Source organism: Amblyomma mixtum, chromosome 3 (assembly GCF_055824585.1).
Source record: "Amblyomma mixtum isolate Tamu chromosome 3, ASM5582458v1, whole genome shotgun sequence".
In the NCBI taxonomy this organism is placed as follows: domain Eukaryota; kingdom Metazoa; phylum Arthropoda; class Arachnida; order Ixodida; family Ixodidae; genus Amblyomma; species Amblyomma mixtum.
The window spans coordinates 147909725-147930079 of record NC_143014.1 but is presented as its reverse complement, the minus strand read 5'-3'; the positions used below and the strand labels follow the sequence as shown (position 1 = coordinate 147930079).

General features: G+C 46.3%; 1 protein-coding gene across 2 annotated transcripts in view; it reads right to left on the bottom strand.

Annotated features, from left to right (window-relative positions):
- Positions 1-1353: 1353 nt before the first annotated feature.
- LOC149352338 (scoloptoxin SSD976-like) overlaps positions 1354-20355 on the bottom strand; it is a 62263-nt gene continuing 43261 nt past the window's right edge. Inside the window, exons 3-8 of one of the 2 annotated variants that reach the window (XM_089581499.1) lie at positions 18685-18880; positions 15578-15893; positions 6424-6514; positions 3613-3791; positions 2877-2989; positions 1354-1634 (exon numbers count right to left, since the gene is read on the bottom strand). In XM_089581499.1, coding sequence (XP_089437625.1) covers positions 1388-1634; positions 2877-2989; positions 3613-3791; positions 6424-6514; positions 15578-15853 — 906 coding nt within the window. In that variant the 5' untranslated portion in view covers positions 15854-15893; positions 18685-18880 and the 3' untranslated portion in view covers positions 1354-1387. The remainder of the gene's footprint in view (positions 1635-2876; positions 2990-3612; positions 3792-6423; positions 6515-15577; positions 15894-18684; positions 18881-20355) is intronic. The other variant, XM_089581500.1, reaches the window with a different exon arrangement.

The window sequence follows — 20355 nt, the reverse complement described above, 5'->3', positions numbered from 1 at the left end:
TACCAGTCGAGCTCCCAAGGAAGCTGTAAGTGGCGTTTTAGGAAATGGAACAAACATTCAATGCATCAGCACATCTTTTCAGCACATCTACAGGTTTGACACCACATGGCTTGAATGAAAGGGAGATAAAAGGGCCCGGATTCTCAAAGCTCAGATTTAAGCAGGAGGACCGTAATTACTTCCGAGCTCTACGCATTCCTAAAAATAATGCAAATACAATACTTTTAGCACACTTTCACCTATGGAACCTGTGCAAAAGCAAATGGGCCAGTGATGAAAGCGCCACATACGTTCCTTTCTAATTCGGCCAAGGTCGTTTTAGGATCTAAGAATAAAGAATCGACTTTACCTATGAGCGATTACCAGCACTGAACTGAAAACTAAACAGAAGGAATATATATTAAGTTTTACGAATTGGAAAAACAGCGCTATCAAAGACGAGACACAAGAGAAGGACGAAACACCAGCTCTAAACAGCGCTGGTGTTTCGTCCTTCTCTTGTGTCTCGTCTTTGATTGCGCTGTTTTTCCAATTCGTAAAACATGTACCAACCAGCCCGTATATGCCCTCTTCTGGAATATATTAAGTTCCCGTATGATGGTTACCATTAGCCCTTAAAACTTGGTCGCGAAAAATGAAAGACCGAGAGAGACATAATACCCTATAAACATGTAAAAACAAGGCAATACAACCTCGAACAACATAAATTACCTAGAAACGCATACGCACACACACGCACAGGTACACACACGCTCAACGCTTTGCAGCGTGCTAGTTCAGGTCAAGCTTCTGCAGCTTACCAACAGATGTCCTCGGACTCTTGTAGCGCTATCAGTAAGAAATTTTTTATAGCGAGAGTTTACTTCACGACCAAAGCTGCAAAATCTGTTTCACGGCTGAAGCCTGACCTTGAATTTACCAGTAAAGTAAACAAAATCAACATTGCCGCGACTGGGATACGAACCCGCGGCGGAGCGAACAGATCAGGTTCGTTCTACTGTGCACGAGAGCACTATGCTATCGCCGCAGCGGATCACGCCTCGCGTTAAACTGCAAAACACTCTGGCGGTGTGCACTGCACGTCGTCGTCTTCATCAACTATAATACTGCTACCGAACTAATATCGCCCCCAGACGTGCCGACGACCCAGCAAAGCAAAACCATGAGCCAACCACTCTAAACAGATTCTTTCGCACGTCTTCGTCGCTTAACTACAGTAAAAACCTACCACTTTTTTCCTGAGGTACCACCCCAGTTAGAAAACCGGCTTTGTCGCTGGAAAAAAAAAAGGTAAAAAGGGAGGAAGAAGGAAAACGCTACAGTGAATCCTTTTCCAGCTTTTATTCTTGCCTGTTGACGCAGTTTTTCATTGCTAAGCACAAACTACTCAGCACTTGTGACCACCGTCCGTGCACCTTACACGACGCTGTTGCCACGTGCGAGCGCCGCCCCCGGTGCCACGGGTCACGATCCAATAGCTGAGACGCCCCGCCGGCCTCTTCTGGGGATTGTGGACGCGTCCGCTCTTCTTACGCGCCCTGCAGAGCCCAGTACGCCTCACGCATCGCGAACCCGCCGGGCAGCGACTGCACGTGGGGCCCTCCATGTACACGGGCCTGCCTTTGATGTTGCCGCTGCAAGCAAATCGAGCGGCTTTGACTGCAGCGCGAGGTTATGAGCTAGGGTCATCTGCGAGAACCAAAAGGACGCCGTCCAAACCCCCTCTGCGGCTACTTCCAGTGTTCACCAGACATGTGCGCATTGAAAGCCCCGGTTGTGACTCGCTGGAAGAAAGCAACGTGTAAATAACTGGCACCTTTATCATCTTATATGTAGAATTAGCCTGAGGCGAGCCGTCCCGTCGGCTTTCCACAAAAAGCGTGTACACTGTGTTACAATCTGCCCCCCTTTGAAATCTACCCAACACGGCGTGAAGATCCTTTGAACTGAGCTCTAAGAAGTATATGAAAGACATTGCGAAATAGCGCCGACAGTTCACGGGTTATGGTCTGCGCCTTATTCGCTCAAAGGGTGTTTGCAGATACGCTTAGGTTTTTCAAACGCATCTTTAAGCTAGGCTTGGTCTGAACTAAACTTAATGCTTTATAGCAATGGCCTCGTGACGGCTGATACCAGTCGCAACAAACGCTCCTGAGAATATTTCAGTTGCGAACAATAATAGATTATATACAATTACTGCGTGGTAGCACATTGACTTCCTGCACAGGGTTATCGTTCTCAAAGTAACGGGCATAATGAACATTACTTTTGGCCTCCACAAAATAAAGATTTCGACCTTCGTAAAATTAATACAGTGCTCTTTGCCCGTTGAAGTCATGGAAGATGTACCGAAAAAACAGAATTTCCTACAAAACAAGGCCAGTGTAACCTTTGGTAAGTGTGCGCACCTGACGTATTGAGCACACGTACCCAAGGTGACAGCTGGGCTTGTTTGTCGGAAATTTTGGCGTCCTCAAAACTTTTAAGGCGCGGGGGCTCGGCTACTGAGCCGAGAGTTCCCGGCCGTGGCGACCGCATTTCGATGGAGGCGAAACGCAAAGGCGCCCGCGTGCTGAGTGACGTCACTCCCGGAGATCTCGAAGATCTCCAGGTGGTCGAACTTATTCCGGAGCCCTCCACTACGACACCTTTTTCCCTATTTCTTCTTTCAGTCCCACCTTCCTCTCTTCCCTTACGGTGCGGTTCAGGTGTCCACCGATGTAGCTGAGACAATTACTACGCCGTTTCCTTTTCTCAAAAACCAATTTTTCGAGTGCTAGCGTTGGCTTCCAGCTAGCGTAGGAAATCTAACAACACGCTGTATTCAGCTGTGACAGCCCACACATTGGACATTGCAAGCGTAATAACATACTCACCTATGAGCATAGTTGCAAACGTAATGCTTTTGGTACGGCATTACGCCAAAGTCGCCTTTCATACGGAACATGGTGAACCCGCATCCCAGATACTGGGTGTTCGCCCATATTACCTGCATTGGAACAAATGCACAACGGCAGGAAATGGCCATCTAGAATATATTGTGTTAATAATGTCTATCAAGGAAAGTTTATTGCACCCTTCATTTCATTATTACGTAGCAATGACCACGAACGTTTAAATGACGATGTACGTGGGCATTCACAGGTTAATCATCACAAGTTATTTTTTTAGCACGAGAACTACTCAAAAATATACCGTAATATCTGACTCTCCGCAAATAAATTTGTCTATCTCCCAGGTCCAACAGCCGTTGTTCCATCAATACAAATACTCAAACCACTGGCTGAACAATGTTTCACTTGGCTATTGCGAAGCCTTTCTTTAAAAAAAACTACTCACAGAAACACTCAACTGGACGTATAAGAAGCAAAAGCTGAGCACAGGAGCGCAAAATGCAACTGCGCCGCAGCTGGCTAGCGCCACAGTAGTGCATTTCAGCAGCGTGCAACAATAGCTGGGCCTATTAAGAGTGCCATGACGCTGAAATCGAAGGCGAAAAAAATTGCATATGGCATTTAAGATCTATGCACAACGAGCGGCGCACTCCACCGTGAGGGGAAATTGCGATTTTACAATAGACAGACAGCAGAAAATTTCAAGAAATACTAGTACCTGAGTGAAATGTCCCGTAGGGCGGTCGCTGAAGCTCGGTTCAAAATTTCTAACTTGGTACGGTGGGTAGTTCTGATACTCTTCGAACCATTTGTCGATGAAACGAACTCCATCCATTTTCATCACTTTGTTCGAGCGCCGTTCCGATGCCAAGTTCTGGCCAGTTAACCTAAAGCGACCTGCAAAAAATATTTTTAAAAAATTAAAGCGAAGCTTCCTTGCTTCAGATAAATATTTCGATAAAGAATGCAAAAGCTTTATGCTAATTACTTTTTATCGTCTACATGTGCTTACACTGCGCTCGCTTCCAAGGCAGGCTGCTCCCGTGAGCTGTCGCTTCTAAACAAATTCCCTTTCGAATCAAAATATATAATGCCAGTTGCGGTGCTCATATACTGCGAAGATGCAGCCTTCCGTCTTTGTGCCATATAAGAATACCTCCCATTAATAAGATTTTAAGAGCCGCCGCGGTGGCTAAGCGGTTATGGTGCTCGGCTGCTGACCCGAATGACGCGGGTTCGATCCCGGCCGCGGCGGCTGGAATTTCTTTGGAGGAGAAATTCTAGAGGCCCGTGTACTGTGCGATGTCAGTGCACGTTAAAGAACCCCAGGTGGTCGAAATTTCCGGAGCCCTCCACTACGGCGTCTCTCATAGCCTTAGTCGCTTTGGGACGTTAAACCCCAATAAACCAACCAAACCAACCAATAAGATTTTAAGCATTTTTTTTTACCCGCACGTTTGACCACGCACGGACTTCATAAAATTGAATGTGTGGCCAAACGTGCCACGCCTCGCCACTGATGCCACATCGCCGATAGCCATGAAATAGTAAACTCAGTGCAGCGTGCATGATAAAATGAAAGAAATTTGCGTAAACACAAAGGAAATGTGTCATTGTTGTGCCGCTTGCTTTTAGACAACTAAATAAAACCAGCGGTCATCAGGTACATGTGACCAATGTTATGTAGTACCATATGCCAGCCAAAATTGCTAGATTAATAAGGAAAAAGTTGTTTTTATCTTTTATTGGAGTAACACACAGGAAGCAGCATTGTGTGGTAATACGTACTTTTCACTTTGCTCATCATTATCATCAGCCAAACTAAGTTCACTGCAGTGCGAGGCCAAAGCACGACAAGACAGAGCAGCGCTGCATAAGTGCGCTTTTTCTTGTTCTGCTATCGCGGCGGCCGCGTTTCAAAGGAGCGAAACGCAAAAGCGCCCGTGTGTTGTGCTATGACAGCGCACATTAAAGATCCCCAGGTGGTCGAAAATACATCGGAGCCCTCCACTACGGCACCTCTGTCTCTTTCCTTCTTTCCCTCACAGCGTGGTTGAGGTGCCCACCGAGAAGTACGACAGTGAGTCTTTAATTTCCTGATAACCAATCCTCTTGTCCTGCTCCTTCGCCGCGCTGTTCTACGACTCCTATTAGGCTTTTTTTTTAAATCCTGCCTCCAAGTTTAGGGCCCATAGATGAGTACTTACAGAGCACATTTGTGGCATGCTTTTCTTTTGCGGGATATTGCTAAACTGCTGTTGATAACTTGGAAGTGCCGGCTAAATGCGCGAGCCGCTTGTTAATATTATGGTGATTTAATTTCCACTGTCTTGGTCTACTGCGATTACTCGGCCCAGATAAAAAGCACTACCCGACTGCTTCCACTACCCTTGTTGTCAGCACGAAGAGCCTTAACAGAGCCACACTTGCATGCAGTCCAGTGTCTGGAAACCCAAAAACAGCTTCGACGGTACGCAATCTTCTGCCTGCAATAAAGCAGCAGACTGAATAAACTAAGCTTCTGAAAGTCCGGCCTCAGAGCATCCTCCTTCTCGCTGTTACAAATCTGCGTACGGAGATCAATTTTTCCCTTCAGCTTAAGTCCCGACAATATTGATGGCCTTGCATTTTGGAATCGTTCTGTGAGGGCGTGATTGCATTCGAAGGCGTTGTTGCATTGTTTTTTACACTTTATTGAAGTGCACTTTGTATAAGAACTCATTACAGTACAATATTGTTGCGGACTTGCAGAAGTACCACGACGGGCCAAAACGCTTAAACCACCTCGTCCTTACTTCCGATTTCTTGCCCGTCGCGGGACTTCCGCAAGTCCGTAACAATATTTTCGTAGAATCAAATACACTTCTTGTCTCCTGGAGTCATTTCGCCGCAGCTGTGCGTCACCGTTCCACTTTAGATGGAGGGAAGGATTTCAGACGGAAGAAGGGAACTTGCATCTGCGCACAGGAAACAAATTAAATGAAGAGAAGAAAAATTGCGCTGCCGAGCACGTGAGCTTTGGACGCTGAGAGAAAAGGCGACATCCTCTAGCGCAAGGAGGGCATACGCTAGAAGCACACCTCCCCTCACACTACAACGACTGCACACGCATTTCTTCGAGACGCGTTCGCTGTGCGTCACCATATCGAACGAACGCTGGACAGCTGCGGACTCCACCTGACAAGCGTGGAGCTATTCCTAGCCTTCTCCACGTCTTTGTGATTGGCCCAAAAAAGCTTCTCTTGGATTTTTTTCATACACAATAGAAAGACGGAAACAATGTTGAAACATGTCCTAAAGTTTTTTCTTACCCCGCAATTTTTTCTCCGCCGTTTTCTGTGATGAGAACCGACTGCACCGACGAAGAGCGAACGACAAGCTTGGCTAAAATTATGGGGAACAATAAGGTGGAATTCTGCGCACAACGTGAGCCTTTCCGGTAAAGATGCAGTTTTCGTGCAGATGCGGTAGAGGCACGAACCTAGCACAAGAGAACGTTGGGAAGAGGACACAAACGGGGCTCACTTACGGGTAAACCTGGCATCCGCCGTGTCATGGGCGATGTCGCCGCACTGGTCGGCTAAGGCCTGCGCCACTTCGGCTAGACCGTCGTCCCAGATCTGTAGCCATAGCCGCAAATAAAGAAAGAACGGGTCTTGTTGATTTGACAGTGACGTGGGAGTGGGTGGGATGAACTGTGTGAATCAACTTTAAAAACAAAAATCAGCGTTATACGTAAACTAGCGCCTAATTTCTTTCGACGATAGCAAAAATATGGAGATTTTGGTTGCGTCTTGAGCAAAAATCACAATGAACGGTCAACTCTTGTTAAGCTTTGTTCCGGATATGACTTGCCCTTTAAGGCTGCATACTTTCTCTTTTATTTATTTTTTCATGACTTTGGCCGCACTGCAGAAACCTCAACCTTTGAGGCCGTTTTCATGCACCTACCGGTATATTAGCTAGTCATATGGCGTATTTCTAAAGAAGCGGCGTCGTTTGTCCTGACTCCAGAGCAGCGAGCACAAACACAGGTGTTCGGGGCTTGGGACTAAGCAAAAGCGCAAGAGGGTAGTGATTTTTTCCTGAAACACGACATTTTTTTTATGTATAAAATACTCCACACAATAAGTCGAGGCAAGGTTGGCTTACGAGTTAGCGAAATCACAAGAAGCAACATGACAAAAAAAGGGTACAAATAGCACTAGTTGGTTGCACCGCACGGGAAAATGGTTTAGGTATCTGATTTCAAACTGTTATTTGGCGTAGTAAAAACTTGTTTGTTTTAACGATTATAAGGTTTAGGGAACCAGGGTGGTGATGCCGCGTTTACGTAGCAGATAACGGCTTTATGTACAGTAAGGAGTCCAGACCGAGTTCATGGTCAATAATACAAAAAGAGAAATTGTAACCTTAATTTTTCTTCAAGGTTCTAGTTTTTCACTTTTATTAATTTCTAGTAAAGTCGTGGGAGAGTCAACCTTTGCATACGCATCAAAGGTAAACCTAACCGCTCTTCTCTGCATTCTTCCAGATTTTAGTAAGTTCCACGATAGATTGCTCATTATAGTTACACCTAAATATTCGTAGTTGAATAACTGATCAAGAGGGAATGAGCGTAACTTAAATGTGTAACTGTGTGGTATTTTGTTCTGGGTTATCGGAAGATACACAGTTTCGTTAGCATTCAGAAGCATGCCACACTGGATGCACTGTTTCAAAGCATTATTCGCAGCATTGTTCAGGTGATTCTGGTTATCCTTATTCGTAGCTTCTCTGAACAAAACACAATCATCGAAGAAAAGTAGGACATGCAAGGGTGGGCTAACCACTCGCACAGTATCATTTATATACCAAACAAAAATCAGATGGCCCAATACACCTGCCTACGGAAGACCGGATAAAACTGGAAGAGAGCCCGAAAGTTGATCACCCGCTTCAACAAAATTACTACGGTCAATTAAGTATGCGGTTATCCATGTTACGCAAATATCCGGAATGCCAACTTCTTTCATATTTAGAATTAGTTCATCATGAGGAACTTTGTGGAATCTTTGTTAAAATAAAAAAAAAATGCATCAATTTGATCTCGGACAAGAAACAAAAGTGCTAATTAATGTGTAAGAAGCCCTATGTAAAATGTGGTTCGTGAATTGTGGGAGAACTCTTCAAAATTGTTCTCGAATTCCGTATTGTAAAAAATTACATTGTAATTGTGCATAAGTAAATTGGAGAGGTTGTCGCAAATAAATTTTATTCACTCTAATCGAACACGACTGAACAAGAACCCTTTAAAAGGCTTGACAGGGGCCACAGCCTTCATTCTACACCACCTGCAAACAGCATGCAGAAATGAAACTTGACCAAATAATATCTTTCCACGAAACGAAGTACACGATATAGTAATCAACAGCAGCATCCAAGTTATAGAAAGGGACAAAGCTGGAGGGCTGAAAGAAAAGACACAACAATAAACATGCAATAGAAATGGTTTGCCCCATTTCAAAAAGAGTGAGAACAATACTTTAGCAAATTCATGCGTTTCAATATATTTATCTTGTAGACGACGTAGCGCAGTTACTCAGCAATTACGGGTCGCCGCGGTGGCTCAGTGCTTATGGTGCTCGGCTGCTGACCCGAAAGACGCGAGTTCGATCTCGGTCGCGGCGATCGCGTTTCGATGGAGGCGAAATGCTAGAGGCCCGTGTGCTGTGCGATGTCAGTGCAGGGTAAAGAACCCCAGGAGGTCGAAATTTCCGGAGCACTCCACTACGGCTTTCCTCATAGCCTGAGTAGCTTTGGGACGGTAAACCCCGTGAAACCAATCAACAGTTACGGAGTGCGTGTTTTTTTTTTTTTATGGCGGAAGGTCATGTCGTAACATTGGGTAGCTGCCATTGTTCTAGGGGCCGTATTTTCCAACGAATAATTTCATTTTACATTCATTTAGTCCTCTTCTGTTGGTAGCTGCTCCTAGTGACGTAGAACATGCGAGAAGTCGTCACGCTGGTCATGTAAAAAACACGTCCATGATGGCACTTTCTTGCATGAACGCGTCCCGCGCTCATGGCGTACTGACGGACCGATGCCGAAAAATCACGAAGTATGATGACGCGTTTGACACACCTGACGAGGTTTTCTTTTCCGGCGGTAATCCAGTCTCGGCAAAGAAATTGGCCACCGGCTCTAAGTTTAATTGACGCAGCGTGGTGCCTATGACTAAGCCGGATGGATGCGCCGGTGGCAAAGTGGCTAACGGCGGTGCCTCAACCATAGCGGCTGCGTCTGTGACTGGCCGTTCGCTTCCCCACCTGCTATCCCTATACAAAAATATCCTATGGCCAGCTACAGTTAGCTGGCTCAAATAGCTATAAACCTTCCCTATGGCCGTTTATAGCTGTAGTTTCAGGCGGATATACTTCTCTACAGATAGTTAAAAACATTTGTATGGTTCCGAAGCTATAGCTCTAGTGACACATTTTTCTATAGGTGTCAATAACCGCCGCTTTGGGCATGCATACATCTCCTTCACGCCGCGACGCCACGAAGAAGCGGTGGCGCTGATGTCAGTAGCGACTTTCGTACGGTAGACAAAGCAGGCAACGCCTGACCGCACCTACCGCAGCTACGGCAGCAACGTGCCCGCGTGCTGCACAGGCCGCGTGTATTAAGCAGCTGCGTCACTGTGGGATGCACGTAGTAGCTGAAAAGAAAAATTAAATGAGCCTCGATAGGTTGCTCGTAGATAAATACCACAGTAGCAGGGGCCGCGGTAGAAAATTGCAAAGTCTGAGTCTCGAAGCTCTCTCTGGCGGTTATGCGGCTGAGATTTCATAGCACGGAAACCGTTACTGTCATTCGCCGATACATCAGCACAGTGTGTCCAAAACTGTAAAAAAAAAAATCAGGTTACCGCCACTCGAAATTATCGCCATCCTGCCACAGAGCGAAAGACGGAGACCAAGAACGAGGCAAGACAAACCCGGGGTTTGCCTCGTTCTTGTTCTCCGTCTTTCGCGCTATTGTAGAAGGGCAAACTCAAACCAACTCGCCCAGCTTTCTGTCCTCCAGAAGTAATTATCGCCCGAAATCTTGGTACGCACTGGGCGCCGACCGTCTTGTTCGTGACCAGGGAATGATTTGTTTTGTTGTTGTTGTTGGTAGAATAGCATATTTTGAAGTGCATGGAAGTTTTACGATTGTATAGGGCGACGTTCACGTCACTTATTTGCCTTACAGTATATTTCTTTGTATGAAAGACATAGCTGATTCGTGTAAAGAGAAGTTTGCTAAATTGCGTCATTCTTTCATCGTCACGTTGGTATGGTTGAAATAGTGTACTATATTGTGTGCGAAACGGAACTTGAGCACGTATAGCTGTTTTCATTGCATGATGTATCATACGTTTTTTCATGAAGCGGCGCGATGATCGCGAGCTTGTTTGCAAAGAAACCGCTGCGGGTAAGCGTTGTCCGAATTTCAGCGAGCTTTTTTGTCTTTGTTTTCGCCATCACGTGACAGCGGCGGGCAAAGGATATCGCAAAGGTCGCGAAAACAACTGCGAGCTCGTCTAGCTGCGTCCACCCCACGTAGATTGCGGGCGAGTGGTATTTTTTTAACCAGAGCCGCTTAATTCATTAAGGAAGTAAACGAACAGAAATTTTCTGGTGAAACACTCTAGCGAAATATTAGAGATTAACGATTATTACGTGCAGCCTTAGCTGGCAAAGTAGTGAATGTCAGGTGTGTCAGCAGACGGCGAGGGCGCATTTGCTCAGCCAACACGATGGCAGTGTTTCTCCTAACAATTTTGTAGAAGTAAGATCACGCCGGCTAGTGCAGAGTGTCGCAGACTGGTTAACGTTTTCAACAGCTAGCGTAGAAATTAACGGCTGCAATGCTTTCTTATTTACCACCAACCACATATGCAACACACGGTGCGGTAGTATTCCCGAAATACATCGCACGTTGTCAACGAACGCGGGCCCGTGCGCTTCGAGTGAAATTACCAAGTTCAAGGCAATAGACACTCTTGTGATTCGAAGAAACTAAAAACCTGCTCGCAAGCTACCCAAACCCGCACTCAGGGCCTCTCCGCCGTGCCACTCCCTGGCCTTTTGCCTACCGCGAGCCGCTGGCGACTGCAGCGCCACCTGGTTTCTTCGCAAACAGGAGGGCTATAGACGATCATAAAAGACCATAGATGGACATAGCCTAGCATAAATTTTTTTCTTAGACGCCCATAGGCCATTTTTGTATGGGTTGTTTCGTCACAATTTGCATCGCTGCCATGCGAAACGGATGGCTACAAAACGTGGTTCTAGGTCTAGGAATCGCCCTCAATTCCACGTGCTGGTAATGGGGGCTGCTACGCTTCAGGGGTTCGAAATAAAACACAACGGGCCATTTTTTTTTTCAGACTCATTTTGTACTGTTTCTACACCGTTGATGCGTAGATGTCCCAAAGATGAAGTAAATCAAATTGTTTGAAAAGAAGTTCGCTTAGTTGTCACAAGAACCATCTAGAAAATTACGAAAAGCCCTTTTTTGTATCTTCTCCAATGTAATATAACAAAGTGTCCTAGTATCTCATTCCTAGCGACAGTATTCATTAGGCATGAGGGTATGAACTAGCTTAAGGTTGTTGTTTTTTTCGCAACTGCATACTGATTCGTCAAACAACGTTATCTGTAACTAAATGCAATAACGTTTCTAGGTCGCATGCCTCTTGCAAGGTCGTGGGTTAGTCTTGCGAGATTCTTTAGCTTGCGTTTCTTTTTTATTCACCAGGAGGCAAACATTCGTTCGAGTGGGTCCATTTATTACACACTGAACCCTGGAGAGCACAACCAACATCACAGGCCTGTTTAGGTACCCTATCTCATTTTCAACATGACTGACTCTGAAACGCATGAAGGAGTGGAATAACAAGTAGAATATAAACTTCAATGGGCATAGGTTGTGGACTTATGCTGTGGACTTATGCCCAATACTCTAGCAACGTCCACAAATCTTCTAACTTTTTTCCACCAGACCCGGAATGCAAGAACAGTACACCACCTATTATACGCCAAAACTAGCTACTTCTAAGCGTCCAAGTGTAACTGCTGAGTAGCGTGTTATCCACTTCGTTCAAATCTCGCGCCACTCACACAGCCGAGTGCGAAGAAGCCAGCCCAGTGCTCTAGAGAGTCCTTCCTTGAAGGCTCTGACATCTTCGAGTTCAAGAGGAGAACTACCCAAGAGCAGCAAGCAAGTTGCGGAAGCACTTCACGATTGTACCTTTGGCCCCTGCAGGTATTGCAGCGTGCCAAGACGTACGACCAGATTTGTGAGTTACGTCAATAGCGACCAAAGCAACATCATGTGAGGAAGCAAATGGCCAGTCACAGACACGGCCAGTATGGTCACAGAGACGCCGCTAGCCACTCCCTTGCCTCCGCATCCAGCTCGGTTAAGTACCAGGGAGTACGCGGCGCCATTTCTTCGTACAACCAACGCCCAATCTACTTTCTGAGGTGGGACTAGCACCCATAAACCTCGTAACGTATGTAAAAATTGTCGTTGGGCTCGTCATTCATCGGCGAAGCCACCGGTCTGCCCGTGCACCTTGGGCGCGGGACTGCTTTATGCAAGTCAATGGCGACGTTGGTGCGTTATACAGCCACGAGGAACGGAACGTCTTCGCCCAAGGCCTACGTCACTTAAAGAAGTGACTAATGGTAGCGAGCGAGATGAATGGAAAATGGAATTAATCATTAGAATACACGGCCCCTGGTCTGTTTTGTAGCAGTATGGCAGACCTTAGCAAAAACTGTTCATCAGAATTATGTCTTCCCCTTTTCAACCAAACTTACGCAGAGGCGACTGCGCAACGACGCAATGGGTGATGCTACAGAGTCTGCCTACCGCACTTAAATCACAGTACCTGTATTGTTTTCCATATTTGTTTTTCAAATGAATATTATTGTGCAGGTTTTCCACACAGTGTTGTCGTTATCCATTAACTTGTCAGTGTTCGCTTCTGTTCTGGGGTCAAAAGCTTGACCCCCGCACCACGTGCTTGCTCTGGTCACATGGGCTTGAGACTCTAATTGTAGTGCTGCACAAGACTCAATGAGTGCAGATAGCATTGCTTTTTGTAAGTCTTACATAAAAACGTGATGCGTTTTGAATGCTACAAGGAAGTGCAGCAATTGAGCTGTATATGCACAAGACTGCTACTTGAGGGACACTGCTTATATGTAAAGTTTGACTCCTCGTGCAGCTTTTCCGTAAGTACTCATGCCGAGCACACATATGCTACAAACTTGAGGAGATGGTGATAAAACGAAGAAAGCCATGTAGATGCACATGGTCTTCGGGTGCGTTTCCCAAGATCGACACTGGGATTGTTAACAGACCTCACTTCTCCGAAATTTCCGGAACAATGACGTGAATAAAAGACCGTCGGAGGCACAAAGGAGACAAGATGGCCTCGCCGCTGGAGTATATCCCACCAGAAACGGTAAGAGACAATAAGTTAAGGAAATATGGCCTGTGGTCTGTTTAAGCCCAGAAATAATATCTAGCTCATTGTCACAGATCCGCGAACTAAGCCGATATTGTGTTTCATTGAGTGTAGAGTGATGTATGTTGAACAGAATTATTCCCGGAAACGGCAACTGTAGCCGCGCTTGGAGCACATAGAGGATGTCCCACGCAGGTGTAAAGCCTGACATTGTAATACACAGTGAAGAGCGCGGAAATTTTACACGAGCCTGGCTGCGAAGAGACGTTGCATCTTAGGAAGCTGAGGAAAAGTGTTTGATAAAATTCAAGCATATATTGTGCGAATATAAGCCCCGTTTTCACGCTTTAGCATTTTCTGTGAATAAACGCAATAAATATTCCCTGAAAAACTGATTGTTGTACACAGCGAACGGTATAGTACGCCTTACCACAAAAAAAAGAAAAAATCATTTTTTCAGTGGCATACTCAACGTACTATCCTACGCTCTTGAAGATGACCGTCAGTAAGATGCACTGCTGCTGTCAAACACTGACGCTTTCTACACGCGGGTAAGAACTGACCTGACTTAATGACCGCTGGAGTCCATCATACAATTGCGTATGTGATGCGTCGGAGAAAACGCCAGATTCCGCCATTTATGCCATAGCCATATGTGAGAAGGGAAGTGTAAGTAACCCAGTGTCCAGCGAGGCAAACGTTGACAAAGCAGGGTTTCATGTGCCGTCCTTTGAGACGCCATGGAGAGCGCAACGTAAAACTGATGGTCATTTTCAACTGACACGATGAGGGTCTTCCCGTTCCAGTAGCTGTACTTCAGTTGGAACTTCAGGCTAACCTAATATCCTCTCAACCCCTCAGGGTGGTTTCTTGCAGTGCGCTATCCCATGCGTCTTCCATGCCGTGAAAAAGTGCCACTAGTGTGCTCTTTGATCAATTTTAGTGTTGCATGGATGTAATGTAGTCAATGGCACTCTCCGAAAACGAACATTCAGGACGAGAGCGGGCGCAGGGATGATTTTATAACATTCGAGATGCTACTCTGTATATGCGAAAATTATTCAGGAAACACGCCGACCGAGCTGGCCAGAGCCACACAGTGTGATCGAAGGCCAGCGTAAACATTTCATCTTAGGGCGCCGAGGTTTTAGCATTCGTACCGATCTTAGTAGCATCATGAATGTTTTCCTAGTTAACTCCGTTGTCTTCTGAGTGAATTGGCGTAATTAACGCACAAATGCAAATGCGATATCATTGATAACCGTGAATATTGTGCGCAAAATATGCTCGACTTCAAAAAATCTTCAAAAACATACAACGCCCCGATGCGTTGCAGCGTTGTAGGAGGTGGGCTTTCAGAATTTTAAGTTTCCTACGAATTTTGATGCTGAAGATTACACGTAAGCGTTTGTTTTCTATCAACGGGTATAATTCCACAGTCTAATTACAACAAGCTTTATATGGTCTGGTTGGTCGCTCTTTTAGTCGACGGGCCGCAGATGCGAATCGGCGATAATCTCGCCCGGTGTTCATTGCTGCGAACGATCCGCGCGCGGTGCGTTTCGGTGCGAAAGAATCACTTGACCCAGCTTCCACGAGGAGTAGGTCTCGTAACTCTTCAAAATGGAGTCTGCTTCACCATGTGGATCATTTTGGAATACGAAAATGCAACCACAGAGAAAGCTTACTCTTGCGAATGATATTCCTCTTTTACACGACTACCGGCACTCTTGGTAGCTTATTTCAGTATTGAATTTAAAAGCATCTTAGAGAAACGAAGTTGTGTGCACCTAGCGACGTAGCCGTGTTTCTTCGTTATGTCTTCGTTACACTTGGAACCCCACCTTTGCAAGTCGCCTATATACGTTTACCATTTGTTCCCTCGAAGACCAGCAAAATTTCCACAACATGCCTGGTTCTTAACCGAGTATTAACTTAAGGAATAGTCTTCTTTTGAGTGTCTGCCGTCTCCTCTACAATTGGTACTAATTTGTTTGTGTCTAAACTACCGCGGCCGAAGTTCATGATACTGTCCCTCCGTGATAGCGCTTTGGGATCTTTCTCATTGATTACCACGCCTGGGCCCCACTATTCACGCACGTAAGTTTTACGAATACTGCCACAGATTCAAATACAATTCGCTGACCCTGAGCCTACACTACGATGAGCTCACCAGTTCGTACATGTTAGCCGCGGGCTTGTATCTGCTCAGCTGGCCCATGGCCACCAGGCTGCGAAGCTTGTTGTGGCGCCTGAGGAACGCTTTCTTGTCGGCGCTCGACAGGCCCCGCATGAGAATGGTGCAGTTGCGGTTGCGCGGCTGGCAGGCCGTATGAACGACGCCGCTTTTCGTTTTCAAGTAGGCGGTCCTGCAGGGTTGTGCCTGGCCAAAGATGGGCGAGCCGGCGAGCAACGAAGCCGCCAGCCAGAGTGCGGTTGACGGCCACATCTCGACCAGAAGAGCCGCTGCGACGGCCACACACGAGCCCCTGTGCAGAGACGCGCGGTTGCCACGAGCGCACCTTAAATACAACAGCATGATGCTTATTACGCGCTACACTTTACGGGACGAACTCAGAAGAATGAAGGGCACTGACAGGACGGAGAGCGAACTGATAATTGTTCACGCAGTAACGAAGGTTTTCAATTTTTGTATACAGAAATACACATGTCATGCGGTTAGAAGCCAAGAACGTATAAAAAAAAAACCTTCATTCTTCCGTGTTCGTCCCGTAAAGTGCAGCGCATGATAAGCATCATGCACCCCTAACTAGGCCCCATCCACGCCCTCTTCCCAACAGCATGGTTTGAAAATTGTCATGCGCCCGTATTACAGCGGTACCGGTACAAATAAGAATGCGGCTTTTCGGCATGGCTTGCACAAGCAAAGAACAAAGCCTCATAATATCAGTCCCACTCAAGTGATTACATTAGGCTGGGGAGCTGGAGGACAGCCAGTAAGGTATCGTTTACTGTTGTATATATAGGCTTAGAAGTCACCATTCTGTACAAAGTAAGAAAAGAAGGCTTTATGACATGACGTGGCCAGTATCATTAACACTAACTACGGCATCCATCTTACAGGAAAAGAAGTAAGACTTCCATTTTTGGATACACTTACCTTCTTCACGGATAAGCAAACACCTAAACATGATATCGAACAGCACTGAGAGGTGAGAACCATTGTGAGCTGACCATTTTCCTCAGAGTGATTTGAGTGACGATGGACTACGCATAACATATGCCTACTAAATTTTCTGACTTAGCACTAAACGAGAAATGTCCCACCGTTTTTGTCACAGCCTCGTTACAAAGCGAAGGTTTGTAAAGTCATATCGGTTCGGCGTCGGATTTACTTTATTTAAGGGGGAGAATTTTTGGAAAGTGCAGAGTGTGCTCTTCGGTACGAGTGTGCGTTGTCAATGAAGATTTTTTTTTTCTTGTCCACTTCGGCAATTATTTCATGCCACTGGAGCTGTCCGCGTACCTGGCGCTGCAATAATTGTGTGCCAAAATCTGTCCTTGCGCGATAAAACCGAACAACAAGCCACTGGCAAACCCTCGAGCTCAGGCACTAAGAACAACTTCCAATCGCATCTTAGAACAGGGGCGGATAAAACTTAAGGATTAAACCTATGCACGAGACCGACTACATTAAGGCGCAAAATCATGACCCTTACTCACACCTCAGCCCGCAATGCTCCGTGAACGATGACAAACGTGCTGATTAAGCTTATTTTTATAACGATGATGTAATAAAAAATTTTGATGGCGCTTGGCCACGTTTGGCCAAATAGCGTGTTTGGCCACAAAAAAGTGTTTCGCTCTCTCAAGGTGAGGTCAAGGACCCATTTTCCAAGCATTTCACCCCAGGTAAGCCGAGCATCAGGCGAGGGGAAGCTTGTACCCATTCCATCACCAGTGGGCACCTGGCGGCACTGAGGATCGAACTTCGCCCCTCCCTCATACGAGGCGGATGCTCAAGCTACTATGCCATCACTGCGGTCCTTATTTTTATAAGAACTAATCGCCTTGCGCTTGGAATCTCTTGCGCTGAGGATGCTGTTGGCGAGGTAATACAACTTTGACGTAATGAATTACTACCTCAGCGTAATACGTCACATAGTACCCGTAGCAACAACGAAGATTCGCTGAAAAATAAACAGCTGGAATGACGCTTACTGGCAACGACCGTGACCATTGTTACAGTACGACACAGGAGAAGACGTAGAGGAGGAACCACAGGCGAGCACTATTGCAATATATCTCTCATAAAAGAAGAAGGAAATACTTACATCTATGGTAGGAGTGAGTATTAACCAGTAACAACAGGAGCTGAGAACGCTTGGGGAAGCGCGTAGTTTTCTTAGCGCACATCGCATTTGCTGAACTTCTGTTGTGTATAAGTGAGTGTGTACGTGATACACTTTATAATTCAACATGAACAGCATTTCTTAAACACGATGCTTTAGTAACTGAGTTGATAATTCTGTACAATTAAAGCGAATCAATCTTTTTTCATGTTAAGTTTTCTTCCAAATTGACTACGTATCGCTTCTTTGCACTGCTATCAAAAGTTGGAAAGCCTGAAATTAAATGATGCGCAGATTTTTTTTGCTTACCGTAGCAGTCTGTGCCGGTTGAGAAAAAAATGCACGCCGAAGAAAAAAGAAGAGTGTTGAGAACACAATCTATATATGAACCCCAGTTAGACGAACTCGCAGTACAACTATATCTCGGGACGGAGGGTTAAAGCTAGGTATTACATCGACGAAGATGGAACGCACTCCGACTGCGCATGTCCAGGTGCAACTGCAGTCCTTGTTTGTCAAATAGGCATGCAGTGTCAGGGCGCGAGGCAAACGCAGCAGTTTGGCAATGGTTTAGGCTTGCGCTCGAACTTGAAGCGGAGACAAAACAACCAGTAATCTGGACACCACATGTCGTTGTTTTTTTAGCTTGTTCGGATCATTGTTTGCAATGCGGCGTCGGCGTGTCGCCACTGCAGCAAGCGAATCGACGCCACTAAAGTACCGGTTCGCCGCACTATCGGATGTCCAACAGGAGCGCTGCGACGCGTGCAATGCTGTCACCGCGGCCATGAGGCGACGCCGGTGTAACGCGATTCGGAACTGGTGAACGCAAGCGCGTTTTTGCACCCCGTGGTGAACTCTACAAGTTCACTGACGCATCCCGCTAGGTTAGCATCATAACTTCGCCGGGGGCTGTACTTGCGTTACTGTGCCCGGCCGCGAACCGAGGTGGCTCAAACCCACTCACCAGTAGTGTTGCGCCACGGTGCCAGCGCCCGCACTGAAAACACTGGGGGCTGAGGTGGTCCGTCTCTCTCGGCTCGGTGCACAGCTGCCAGAGCCGTGGCTGCCCCCTTTGAGGCCGCGGTGGCATGCGGCCGCCGCGCCTATTCACGGAGGCAGCTGCGTCACGACGACCCAGCGTCGTGCATGCCTTCACTGGCCTGCGCGTGAAGAGAGCAAGTGACCGGAGAACGAAGGGAAGAAGGCGCTCGAGTTGATGAAAAGTCCCACGCCTGACGCATATCGCACGTTCCCTTTCAGTGCAGTGCGCTCCTACGAGGTACTTGGGTGCTGAAGCGAGGACGCCGTCCGAGGGTCACATTTATGTCTGCCGGTAGGGAGCAGCACTCGGGGAACTTGGCACGATTTGCGTAGGACAAAACATGCTGAGATCGGCGCGTCCCTTTATTACTCGCGCACGTTTGTAACACAGAAGTCATTACTGTGAAAGAAGGCACACCACGAAAGAAAGAATCAAAATTATGAAGCAATATTTCTCGCAGTAATTTCTGGATATATTTGCAAGATTGCATGCATTCCTTACGGCATCTTTTCTCGCGTCTGAAGGTCTTGCTCGCACTTACACTACTGAAGTGCACGTGGCCTGTGAGGTAAAGAGAGCTTGGCTCTGAGGTCAAAATGCAATTATGAGCGCCTTATGGACTTTAACAGGCACACTGCTCTGTGAAAACATATGTAAATTTCCTAGAAGATACCGACAAGGACTCCATATCCCCATAGTCCTCCATAGGAAAAGTCAGAAACACCAGTCAGTGAGGGTGCCAGGCCGGAACACGCAATGCTTTCTTTGTTTTGCACTGTAAGTCCGCCAGAAGTAGTTCAGAGGGTCCGGTTTGGAAGGCGTACGTCTACAAAACTGCAACACCTCAGTAGCCTCCGATTTTGCGATGCCATTTTCTTGCTAGGCGACTTACGGAATGAATTGAAACGCGTTATTGAGGACCGTAAACATGCAAAGTACAACAATAGAGATTTCATATAACATAAATGAAAATGAAGGAATGTTTAGCTGTCTAGGAAAAAGAGCATTAGTTTACGATAGGGCAATAAGATGCGAAGTGTTTACAGAAGGAGCGCATTCATCTGAGACAAGCAGTGACAACATATTAAGACCATGAGAAGTAAATCACTAGAAGAATAATATCCGTGCTACACAGCCGTTTAAGTGGACACTTAGGAAAACTCCATCTGGGGGAGAGGGAGTGTGGATTAGAGAACAAATGCTAGACAGTGATATCATAGCTGAAATTAGGATGAGGACATGGACTGCGGAAATATATGTAATGCAGGCAGCAGATCATGATAGTCTGTAAATATAACGTAGTGGGCAACAAGATGAGGGAAACGCTGTCCATTGTGGCAGAAGTTCGGATGGAGCCCTGCGTGACGGAAGTTGGCTCACGTAAGATTACCGCGACTGGCGCAGTGCAACGTTAATTAGAGAGCAATGGGAGAAGTCTTCGTCCTGAAGTGGAGTTTTACTGACTGGCGATTGCGGTGATGATGATTGTGCTCCCATGTGAGCATTGCAACGCCATGTATCTGTGGCAACGTACTACACCTTCGAATTTTCAACAACCTGGACGCCAGTGAAGTAATATCCTGTAACCAAGCT